This window comes from Carcharhinus amblyrhynchos, chromosome 2, assembly GCF_965287045.1.
Source record: "Carcharhinus amblyrhynchos chromosome 2, sCarAmb.v2.hapA, whole genome shotgun sequence".
In the NCBI taxonomy this organism is placed as follows: Eukaryota; Metazoa; Chordata; class Chondrichthyes; order Carcharhiniformes; family Carcharhinidae; genus Carcharhinus; species Carcharhinus amblyrhynchos.
In genome coordinates, this window is record NC_137325.1 from 93,074,175 (window position 1) to 93,087,262 (window position 13,088).

At 43.5% G+C, this 13,088-nt stretch overlaps 1 protein-coding gene across 2 annotated transcripts in view; it reads right to left on the reverse strand.

Moving 5' to 3' along the window:
• LOC145356548 (contactin-associated protein-like 2) overlaps nucleotides 1-13,088 on the reverse strand; it is a 1,680,587-nt gene that overhangs the window by 143,212 nt on the left and 1,524,287 nt on the right. For both annotated transcript variants that reach the window (XM_080209322.1, XM_080209313.1), the window contains one exon: nucleotides 5,506-5,639. In XM_080209322.1, the coding sequence (XP_080065448.1) occupies nucleotides 5,506-5,639 (134 nt within the window). The remainder of the gene's footprint in view (nucleotides 1-5,505; nucleotides 5,640-13,088) is intronic.

Genomic DNA, 13,088 nt, shown 5'->3' on the forward strand with positions numbered 1-13,088 from the left:
CCCTGCCATATCCCTCCATTCCCTGCCTATTCATGTATCTATGCAGATGCCTCTTGAACGTTGTTATCGAATCTGCTTCCACCACCTTCTCTGGCAGCACATTCCAGGCATTCACCACCTTCCGTGTGAAAAGCTTGCCCCTTACAACTCCTAAATTTTCTCCTTCTCACTTTGAATCTATGCCCTTGAGTAATTGACTGTTTGACCCTGGGAAAATGACTCTGACTATCCACTCTATCCAAGCCTGTCATAATTTTGTAAACCTCTATCAGGTTCCCCCCTCATCCTCCAACGCTCCAGTGAAAACAACCCAAGTTTACTCAACCTTCCTTCATAGTCCATATCCTCCAACCAGGCAACATTCTGGTAAATCTTTTCTGTACCCTTTCAATGCACCAATATCCTTCCAGTATTGTGGTGACCACAATTATACACAATACTTCAAATGCGGCCTAACCAAAATCTTACACAGTTGCAACATGATTTTTCAATTCCTAGACTCAATACCCTGACTGATGAAGGCCTGCATGCCATATGTCTTCTTGACCACCTTGTCCATCTGGGTTGTTGCCTTCAGGGAACTGTGGATCTGCATGCCAGATTCCTCTAATGCTAAGAACATAAGAACTAGGAGCAGGAGTTGGCCATCAGGCCCCTCGAGCCTGCTCCGCCATTCAATAAGATCATGGCTGATCTTTTTGTGGACTCAGCTACACTTACCCGCTCACTCACTATAACCCTTAATTCCTTTGCTGTTCAAAAGTTTATCTATCCTAGCCTTAAAAACATTCAATGAAGTAGCTTCAACTGCTTCACTGGGCAGGGAATTCCACAGATTCACAACCCTTTGTGTGGAGCAATTCTTCCTCAACTCAGTCCTAAATCTGTTTCCCCTTATTTTGATGTCATGCGTCCTAGTTCTGGTTTCACCTGCCAGTGGAAACAACTTCCTTGCTTCTATCTTATCTGTTCTCTTTATAATCTTACAGTTTCTATAAGATTTCACCTCATTCTTCTGACTTCCAATGAGGATAGCCCCAATCTATACAGTCTCTCCTCATAAATCAACTCTGGAATCAACCTAGTGAATCTCCTCTGCACACGCTCCAGTGCCAGTATATCCTTTCTCAAATAAAGAGACCAAAACTGTGCACAGTACTCCAGGTGTGGCCTCACCAGCACCTTATACAGCTGCAACATAATCTCATTGTTTTTAAACTCCATCCCTCTAGCAATAAAAGACAAAATTCCATTTGCCTTCTTAATTATCTGCTGCACCTGCAAACCAACTCCTTGAGATTCCGGCACAAGGACAGCCAGTTTACCATTTAAATAATAGTCCATTTTGCTGTTATTCCTACCAAAATGGATGACCTCGCATTTACCAACATTGTACTTCATCTGCCAGACCCTCGCACACTCACTTAGACTATCCATATCCCTTTGCAGACTTTCAGCATTCTCTGCACACTTTGCTCTGCCACCCATCTTAGTGTCATCTGCGAATTTTGACACACTACACTTGGTCCCCAATTCCAAATCATCTATGTTCATTGTAAACAATTGTGGTCCCAATACTGATACCAGAGGCACACCACTAGTCACCAACCAGAAAAACACTCATTTACCCCCACTCTTTGCTCTCTGTTAGTTAACCAATCCTTTATCCGTGCTAATACATTATGTGTAACACCTTTATCTCATATCTAACATTTCTAAGGGCTCTACCATTTATTGTATATTTTGCTTCTGCAGTAGACTTTCCAAATTGCATCATCTCACATTTGTCCAGGTTAAATTTCATCTGCCATCTTTTGGCCCAGGTTTCCAGCTGATTTATATCCCGCTGTATCCTCTGACAGTCCTCCTCAGTATCTGCTACTCTCCCTATTTTTGTACCATCTGCAATTTTACTAGCCAGACCAGCTACATTTTCCTCCAAATCATTTATATATATTACAAACAACAGAGGCCCGGCACTGTTCCTTGTGGAACACCACTTGTCACAGACCTCCATTTAGAAAAATACCCTTCCACTGCTACTTTCTGCTGTCTGCGCCCAAGCCAGTTTTGTATCCTTCTTACCAGCTCAGTTCAGATCCTTGACTTCACCTTCTGTATCAGCCTGCTACGAGGAACCTTATAGAAGGTTTTGCTAAAGTCTATGTATACAACATCCACTGCGTTGCCCTGGTCAATTTTCCTTGTCACTTCTTCAAAGAACTCAATCAAGTTTGTGAGACATGACCTTCCCTTCACAAAACCATGCTGCCTATCGCTAATGAGCCTATTCTCTTCCAGATGTGACTACATCTAAGAATCTTTTCCCATAATTGCCCCATCACAGGCCTGTAATTTCCTGGATTGTTGCTTCTGCCCTTCTTAAACAGAGGAACCATATTAGCTTCCCTCCAATCCTCTGGTACCTTGCCCGTGGCTAAAGAGGATACAAAGATTTTGACCAAGACCTCAACAATTTCTTTCCTTGCCTCTCTCAGAATTCTGGGACAGACCCTATCTGGTCCTGGGGATTTGTCCACCTTAATGTTTTTGAAAATTTCTAATACATCCTCCCTTCTTATCTCAACATGTCCTCAAATGTCAACATCCTCCTTTCTACACTCATTATCCTCAACATCCTTCTCATTTGTGAATACTGATACAAAGTACTCGTTAAGAACATCATCCATCTCATTCAGCTCCACACACAAATCCCCTCCACTGCCCTTGAGTGGAGCTACCCTTTCTTTAGCTACTCTCTTCCTCCTTATATATGCATAAAAAGCCTTGGGACTCTTAATCCTGCCTGCCAAGGACATTTGATGGCCCATTTTGCCCACCTAAATCGCTGTTTAAGCTCTTTCCTGCTATCTTTGTACTCCTCAAGAGCTTTATCTGTTTTCAATTTCCTGAAATTTATGTATGCCTCCTTCTTCTTTTTCATTAAGCTTGTCAGTCTATTAAATACTCTTCCACATAGAGCGATGGAGACAAGGTCATTAGATATTTTCGAAGTTGAGTTAGACAGATTTATGACTGAGGATGGAATTAAGGGTTATGGGAGAAGATGGAAAAGTTGAGTTAAGGTCATGATTTTATTGACTTGTGAAGCAGGCTGAAAGGCTGAAGGACCTATTCTTGCTCCTATTTCTTATGGTCTTCCATGAAATCTTGTGAGATTCTTTCCATTGATTGTGGGGAAATTCTTATCTCTTTTTAAAAGTTATTGGTCTCTAGGTGATCATAACAATAAAGTAGGGCCTCCTGCTTTCACATAATCTCTGCAAATCACTGCTGGATTGAATTTACAATCCCTCCCTCATTGGATTTTTCAAAATTCAAAGGACCTGAATAAGCAAGGGGGGTTGTGGCACTGATTAACTCCTGCAGCTTGCAAGATCTATTCTAACGTGGACCATGAACAAATTTAAGATATCACTCAGGTTTCACCAATATGTTGCATGAGCTCAGTGTGCCAATCATTTTGCGCATGTTGTCAGGCATTCTCAAATTTAGGCCGTAAAGTTAGGAAAATGAAGGGGAATAAAAAGGATTTTTTTCACTTGTAAATTAACACAATTGTAGAATAAGTGACCAGAGGTCTTTTGGCACAGAGCCTCCCTATTTCCGAGCCAGAAGCTCTGAATTTGAGTTCCCCAAAGACTTCATGGCCAGGCAGGTTGATTGTCAATCTGTAAATCCTTTCGCTATGCCTTTGGAGGCATTAGAGTTGAGAGTCCTCTGGTTGCCTGGAACCATGTGGTAGCTGTGGCACAACAGCCTCCTCACATTAAAAGACTCAACCCACCAAAGTCAATGGCCGTTTGCATGGCTCGATGGTCCTGATGCCGGGGAACCCGTCACAGGGTGTCAACTTTGGCGGGTCCAGAGGATCCTGCCAGTGAGAAGGGCCATAAAATCCCAGAGAGACAAGATTGATCCATCAAAAGTGGTCTTTCATGCTATTAAAAATTACTTACCTTGGAACATCTACATCAACTCGACTTTCCCATACTTTCCCCATATTTTTTGATACTTCTATGTGCCCAAAAAAATTTTGATCTCATTCCTGAGTATATTCACAGCCTTCTGAGATAAGGAATTCTAAGGATTCAATCCTCGAGAGTGAAGAATTTTTTCCTAATCTCAGTCTTATCTGGTCTATTCCTTATTCTGAGATTATCAGGCTGATCTTACCAAAATAATTCTAAGTGTCGAACAAGCGTACAAACAGGGAAGAGTCTCACTCATTTTTGGGCAAGCTCCCACAAACAATCGTCTGGTGTATCATGAAAAATAAGAGGCAAAGTGTGATTCATGCTAGTAGGGGGAGTGGATTGAATCTATTCTTGCCGGTAGCCGGCTGTGACTGCGAAGGCCACTGTTGTGAACGTGTCTTGATCTCTCAGTGTACTGCGCACAAGTGTACATCATACACTGAGAGATCTGTCACTGTCCCCAGCTCTACCACACCTCCACCAGCCCCTGGACATTGCTCCCTCTAATTGCCTATCTGGCCAATCACTGGCTTTTCTGGCCCGATCCTTGGCCTTCCCGGCTAATCTCTGGCCTCCAATGACCATTGCCCCGATACATCCTACACTACCCCCGACCTTGCTGTCTTGATACTTCCATGCCCTGGTCGAATGCCACTCTGATACCACTACCGCCACCCCCTCACCCCGCCCAGCTCAACAGGGCCGATAAGATGACGGGAGGTGAGAAACTGGGCACAAACCTGTTTTTTGCCTCTTTCTCCATCTTACCGGCTTGCCGGCGTACTGAGCTGGTAAAATGGCCCCCTCAATTTCTAGTTCTGGATTCATCTGCCGGGGAAACAGCTTCTCAGCAATTATCCTGTCAAACCTTCTAAGAATTTTTATACTTTTCAATGAGGTCACCTTTTTTTCTTCTAAACCTCCAAGAATATTGATCCATTCGCTTCAATCTCTCCTGATAGAACAGCCTTCTAGTTCCAGTGGTGAACCTTCATTGCTACACCTTTAAAACAAGTATATTCTTAGGTAAGAAGCCAAAAAGTGGACATAGCATTCCAGGTATGGTCCCACTAAAACGCTACATACTGCAGCAAGACTTCCTTTCTCCTATTCACTAACATCCTTGCTATAAAGGCAAACACACCATTTGCCTGCATGTTAACTTTCTGTAATTTGTATACAAGGGCATCCAAGTCTCTCTAAATACCAAAATTTGCAAGTCTCTCACTTTCTAAAACATGTTCTGTTTTTCTATTTTTCCTACTTATTCCCATGTTCTCCATTTTGCCACAATTGTTGAAGTTTGAGAATTAAATGAAGACATTGCTCCATATTATCATGTAGCCCTACTTGTGAATGCTAAAGAAATAAAAAGATGACAAACCTAAAAGCAGCTCCTCTCACAAGCTCTCTAATTCTCCAGGCTAAACCTAAGGTGAAAGAACTAGCATATTGAGATACAAATTCACCTGCCAAAGTGTCTTATTGTCTCATTAGCAAGATTTACCTGCAGACGTAATTCCTTCCCATGTCTACTGATGTTGACACTATGTGGTTGTCCATTAGCCAGATTTCTATGGTTCAGGTCAATTCTGTAAGGCTCCTTTGTGCCTCCTAGGTTATACCGAATCTGAAGACTTCCTGCAAAAATCAGAAATTATTCTCAGTACTAAATACAAGATCTCTTTTGAAGTACTGCAGACTCTGACCTAAAAATTTTCTGTAAGATTTCCTTTTTTCAATAAAGTTAGAGAACAGTTAATTCTATTTTCACTGCAGCCTCTCTGTTAACAGATACAAAATTGATAAAAGTTCCATTGGGCTTCTCCCCGATGATTCAGTGAGCTGAATTTTCATTCCAGGAACTGGAACTTAACATGGGGATCAGTCTTGGGCCCCAAATCCACATAGTGTGCTTGCCATTAATTTTAAAGGAATAGTCAATTGAAGACCAGGGAATGGGCTCACCATCATGTGGATATGTTCCTGGCCAATGTGGGATGCTCCCATGCCAAGAGGAATTCCCAATTGGGGCAAGAATGGAACCTAGGTTCCGAATTACGTTAATTTTATCTAAATTGGCTACCTGCTGCTTGTGGGCAGATGGTCATTCCTGACCCCACCTGGTCTCTCTGAAAATGTCACAGGATGACTCCACTGGCACAACAGCTGATGGTGCCAAGCTGTGTCCAACCTGCTTCCTATCCTGACCCTAACCTTCTTTGAAAGTTCAGCCAGTGAGTCTATCCAGTGAGTAGGTGAGCCTTACAAACAAGGAAGACTACAGCTTCAACATGTGTTTGTGCTGAATTAGTTGATGGTGATAAGACCCTAATGACCTTAGCATTCAATGGGTTGGAAGAGGAACATTACTGCTCATTATCCAATAGCTCCTATTGGAAATATACGCTTGCAGAAATTGTAGAGAATGGGTATAGGCCTAACTATGCCATCCGCTCCATATTAACATTCATTATCAAGAATCAGACATCAAACATGGGTAATTAGACCAATTTTGGAGGACATTTCAGGCCTATGGAACCATAGGGTATCACAGCGTAACATTTTCTGAAAAGGAAGGCAGCATTGGGGATGGGCGGTGGAAGTGGTGGGGGTCACACTTCAAATTAAAACAGACTTGAAAATGATCTAAAAACAAGATGCTGGAAATCCGAAATAACAGAAAATGCTGGAAAAACTCAGCAGGTCTGGCAGCGTCTGTGGAGAGATAAAATACAGTTAACATGTTGAATTTGGATAACTACTCTTTTGAAAATGGTCCTACTTGCTTCCTTCAGTGGTGGGCTCCACGTAGGGGGGCAATTTTCCAAACATTTTGTCATAACAGTGTCATAACAGCATCAAAACAGGAATCTTCTGCGCTGGTCTTTTGGGCAAACTCGAAACTACAATCTTCCAGCACTCTTGTTAATTTCTATGTCAGCTGGGAGCTTTGTGCTGGTGGCAGTGGTGGGGCACAGCGTAAGTACGCCAGTGAAGCCAACTTCAGAGCACTCGGGCGCCATTGCACAAAACGCCCAAGTCTGACAGTGAACTGGGAGATTTTCTCCTAGCTCGCTCCTCCCAGGTTCATCAGAACCCTCAACTCCTCCCATATCATTAATGGCATTATTACCTCCCACACCAATATGAGTTGCTGGCATCAGGCCCTCCCGATGAGACCCTGACAGACCACCAGCATGCCCCCCCCACAACACAACCCCCTCAGACACCCATCCCTGCACGTGCCCCCTTACAGAGCTCCTCCTTGTCAAGCTCCCCCCTTATATAATCTGCCTCCCTGCATATCACCCAATCATTGTACATAGCCCCCCCGTCATATCCCAATGCCAAAGGCTTCAACCCATTCAGACCCCACCCCCTTGACACTGCCCCCTGGCTCGCTTATGGTACCCAATTGGGCAATGTCGGGGTGCCAGGTGGGCACTGCCTGAAGGGCACTGCCCAGCCAATGCCCCAACCCCCCTGGGGGCTTCAATAGCCCCCAGTCCTCCTGGCATAGCCATGGCGGCACTGCTGCCTCACAGCGCCAACCACCTGGGTTCAATTCTGGCCTTGGATCACTGTCTGTGTGGAGTTTGCACATTCTCCCAGTGTCTGCATGGGCTTTCTGAGTTTCCTCCCACAATCTAAAAATGTGCAGGTTAGGTGGATTGGCCAAGCAAATTGCCATTTAGTGTCTCAGGATGTGTCGGAATGGGGAGATTAGGAAGCTAAATATATGAGGTTACAGGGATAGGGCCTGAGTGGGATGCTCTGTTGGAGAGTTGGGGCAGGCTTGATGGACCGAATGACCTCCTTCTGTACCGTACGGATTCTTTGGCGCTGGTTCCCACTACTGCGGAGCAGTAATGATTCTCACTGGTGAAAGATGGGAGGCAGCATCCATGAGGGCGGAAGCAGCCGTGCCAAGCCTGGTAAGTGGATGTTAATGTCAGCAATCCTATGTTAATAGGTTTCATGCCATTTCTGAGCATGAAGCCGTTCATGCCAGTAAAAAGGGGCCAGGAAGATGGCAATCTGATCTGTGCCCTGCACAAATTGGATTCTTGGCCTCCTGCCACCTTCCTGGCTCGTCATGCTGATTGACAGGCATGGTGAGCCGATAAGATAGTACTCTTCATCTCTTTCAGCATCTGACCATCACACGCAGTTCACAGAACTGGAACAGCTGTTTGATTTTTCGAGAGTCTGTTTCCTTTTTAAATTACAGAAGATAGATCCAAACAATTCATTTTGGAATTGCCTCTGGGCTAATAAAAGCCATCAGAGAAAGTGGTATCACATCCAGGCGAACTTGTAAACAGGCAAACAGATTTCATAGTCAGCGGATCATTCAGCAAAGGAGACTGCCATCTGGCTCATTATACCTGTGCTGAATTTTTGTAAGAGTGATCCAATTAGTTCCACTTTATCCTCTTTTCCCATCGCCCTGTATCCTTTATCTTTTCAAGTATGTATCTAATTTTTTTTAAAGTTACGATTGAATCTGCTTCCACTGCCCAGAAAATAAATTCCAATTTCTCTATCCCCACTTCCTTTTACAATATTAAATGTTGTTGTTATCTAACTATCTGCCAATGAAAACAGTTTCTCCCTGTCTACTCTATCAAAATGCCCACATCATTTTGAACACTTCCACTAATTTTTCCCTTAACATTGTCTATCTGAGGACGATTACCCCAGCTTCTTTATAGTTTTTTCACATAACTGAAGTCCCTAATTTTTGGTGCTATCCTAGTAAATTTCCTGAATAGCTGCTATATTTTGTGACATGGCATTTATTGAAATTTAGCCATTGTACTTGAATTTGTGTTCAATTTTTTTACAATGCTAAGTAGATAACCCAGATAGGCAGTTAAGATAAAAGCTGCGTATAGCAGACAAAGATGGCTTGAAGAAGACAAACAGGCTTGGACAAATCCTATTTCTTTCAGATCCTGGTTTATGGATTTATCTCTCTATTTCGCTGCAGGAAAGAATAGGCCTATGGAGAATAGCAGGGAGAGGGTTAGCAGGGACTGACATACAGAGGTTAGTATAATACCTTGCAGTAAGGATTTTCTGCTGCAATAGAAACCTAGCTGCTCCTTCCTATACTTTTGAATTAAACTTACATTTCCTTATTTCTCCAGGTTACTTACATAGGATGCTATTCAGTCTAACTAATCCATGCTGATGTTTGTGCGCCACTTGAGCCTCTTCCCAACTTTCCTCATCTAAATCCATCCCTTGTATGCTTGTCCAGCTAATACCTTCCCTTTAAATGCATCTGTTAACATATACCGCACTGTGCATGCTAATATAATACAATAACAGAATTATATTCCTTGGAGAACTCCAGGTTTATCAGTAGGAAATAGTACTGCCCTTTTGTTTCATAAAAAATCACATCAGTCTGGTTGCCACTATAATAATATTACCCTGCTGTGTCTGTGGCGCAAGCTGATCAGACAAAACCTACAGAGGAAGTTACTCTCAAGAAAGGAAAACTGTATAACCAGGCTGCAATTAGAAAATGGTATTCTTTGAATGAGTTAAAGGAACATCAAATATAATGCAAATAATTTACTGTAAAATATATAATTATTTCAGGGACATTTCAAAGAATTAAAAGTGAGCTAAAGTTTGGTAAATTCTGCAATTCCCATTTTAAACTAGACTAAACCTGGCTTTGACTGTGTTGTTGTTTGTTGTTGACTATGTAAGACATATTCATTTGTTGGATAGCAGGTACAACTTTCTTCCTAATCATTTTATATTCATGCAACTATCCATATGGTATATAACCCATATCCTGTTTCCAATTCCTTTTCAGAGTTATGAAGGAGGTACTGCAATGTTAGTCAATGGTAAAACAACCAGAGAACTTGGAGGTTGGTAGTATCATACTTTGGCTATTGTTCATTTTTCTCATGCTGTTATTTATAGTAGCTGTTATGTATAGTAGCTGTTGTTCCTGAGGAGCAGCATCGAGAGGCAGCGATTTTTGGGCGTGTGAGGAGGCAGCAAGAAAGGTACATTTTCTGTTTTTATTTTTTAACTTTTTATTTCTAGTTTAAAGTCGCGAGTATCGGCGGTTTTTTTAAAATTAGTTAGAAGCTGGAAGTCGTCACTAGGACGCTTACCGGTAGTTGTAGTTTTTTTTTCTTGGGTCCCTGACCCTAGAAATTAGAGCAGAGGGGATACCCGATCCTCTACACTGGTAGAGAATCCCACCCTCCCACCTCCTCTAACCTAATTATAAGCGTGTGGGAAGTTTTGTTTTTCTTTTGTTTTTTTTTCTGCTGGTAATTGTTTTCAGGGATGGCAGTTCAGGCAGTAAGCTGCATCTCATGTGGGATGTATGTGGTAAGGGACTCCAGTAGTGTTTCTGGTGATTTTACTTGTAGGAAGTGTGATAGATTGCAGCTTCTGGAGGAGCATGTAAAGGAGCTGGAGGTGGAATTAGAGGAACTCCGCATAATTCGGGAGGCGGAAGCGGACATCGATAGGAGTTATAAGAAGATAGTCACTCCTAGAAATGAGTCTTGGGTAAATGCCAGGAAGAGGGGAAAGAAGCAATTTGGGGGACAATCCCCTGGGGCTGTTCCCCTCCAAAATAGGTTTTCGGTCCTGGAGGCTACAGTTGAGGAGGAATCAACTGGGGATAGCCAAAGGGAGCAGGTCTCTGGAGGTGAGCCTATTGTGAAAGCTCAGGTGGTTAGGGGATGTAAAAGATTGGGTCTAGTGATTGGGGACTCCACAGTTAGAGGGACGGATAGGAGAGTCGGAAGTAATGGTAGGGACTCAGGGCTGGTGTGTTGCCTACCAGGGGCTGGGGTCTGGGATGTATCGGAAAGGGTATTCAGGACTCTTAGGGGAGAGGGAGATCAACCCCAAGTTATAGTTCATGTGGGGGCGCATGACATAGGGAGGTTAAGGGAAGGGGATATTAAGCAGAGATTTATGGAATTGGGGTGGAAACTAAAGGCCAAGTCAGAAAGAGTGGTTATCTCTTGCCTGTGCCATGGGATAGTTTAGAGAGGAATAGGGAGAGGGAAAGTTTGAACTCGTGGCTGAGGGGATGGTGCAGGAGGGAGGGGTTCAGGTATTTGAGCAATTGGGGCTCATTCTGAGGAAGGTGGGACCTCTATAAGAGTGATGGTCTGCACCTGAATAGGAGGGGAACCAATATCCTGGGGGGTAAATTTGCAAAGGCTATGCAGGGAGGTTTAAACCGATTTGGAGGGGGGGTGGGATCCTGAGTAGAGGGGGTGAAAGTGAGGGGGGCATAGATGGGGACTGCAATGCACGGCATCGCGGGGGTGGGGCGGAGCAGGGTTTGAAATGTGTATACTTTAATGCAAGGAGTATTCGCAATAAAGTAGATGAACTTGCAGCGTGGATCAGTACCTGGGACTTTGATGTTGTGGCCATTTCAGAGACATGGATAGAGCAGGGTCAGGAATGGTTGTTGCAGGTTCCGGGGTTCAAATGCTTTAGTCGGGGTAGAGAAGGAGGTAGAAGGGGGGGAGGGGTAGCATTATTGGTCAAGGACTGTATCACAGTGTCAGAGAGGAAGTTTGATGAGGACTTGTCTGTTGAGGTAGTATGGGCGGAGATTAGAAATAGGAGAGGAGAGGTCACCCTGTTGGGAGTCTTTTATAGACCTCCTAAAAGTTCTAGAGAGGTTGAGGAAAGGATTGCAGAGACGATCCTGGTTAGGAGTGACAGTAATAGGGTAATTGTTATGGGGGATTTTAACTTTACTAATATTGATTGGAATTGTTATAGCTCTAGCTCGTCAGAGGGGGCAGTTTTTGTACAAAGCGTGCAGGAAGGTTTTTTGACTCAGTATGTTGATAGGCCAACTAGAGGTGAGGCTATATTGGATTTGGTGCTGGGAAATGAGCCAGACCAGGTGCTGGACTTGGAAGTTGGTGTGCATTTTGGTGATAGTGACCACAATTCGGTTACGTTCACCTTAGTGATGGAAAGGGATAGGCATGAACCTCGGGTCAGTAGTTTTAGCTGGGGGAAGGGTAATTATGAGGCTATTAGGAGAGAATTAGGAAGCATAGGTTGGACTAGGAGATTACAGGGACTGGGAACGTCCGAAATGTGGAGTATTTTCAAGGAGCAGCTACTGCGAGTCCTTGATAGGTATGTCCCTGTCAGGCAAGGAGGAATTGGTAGAGCTAGGGAACCGTGGTGCACTAAAAAAGTTGATTCGTTGGTTAAAAAGAAAAAGGAGGCTTATGTTCGGATGAGACTTGAGGGCTCAGGTAGTGCACTAGAAAGCTTTAGATTGGCTAGGAGGGAGTTGAAGAATGAATTAAGAAGGGCTAAAAGAGGACATGAGAAGACTTTGGCTGATAGGATTAAGGAGAATCCTAAGGCGTTCTATAGGTATGTTAAGAACAGAAGGTTGGTTAGGGCAAGATTAGGGCCAGTTACAGACAGCAGAGGGAAATTGTGTGTGGAACCGGAAAAGATTGGTGAGGCACTGAACCAATATTTCTCTTCGGTGTTCACGCAGGGGGACATGAATGTAGCTGAGGAGAACACTGGGTTGCAGGGGTGTAAACTAGACAGTATTGCAGTTGATAAGGGGGATGTGCTGGATATTCTTGAGGGTTTAAAAATAGATAAGTCCCCTGGTCCGGACGGGATTTACCCTAGGATTCTCTGGGAGGCAAGAGAGGTGATTGCAGAGCCTCTGGCTCTGATCTTCAGGTCGTCGTTGGTCTCAGGTATAGTACCGGAAGATTGGAGGATAGCGAATGTTGTCCCATTGTTTAAGAAGGGGAACAGAGACTTCCCCGGGAATTATAGACCGGTGAGTCTTACTTCTGTTGTGGGCAAGGTTTTAGAAAAAATTATTAGGGATAGGATTTATAGTTATTTGGACAGTAATGAATTGATTGGAGATAGTCAGCATGGTTTTGTAGCGGGTAGGTCGTGCCTTACTAACCTTATTGAGTTTTTTGAGGAAGTGACCAAAGAGGTGGATGGGGGAAAGGCAGTTGATGTGGTATATATGGATTTTAGTAAGGTGTTTGATAAGGTTCACCATGGTAGGCTTCT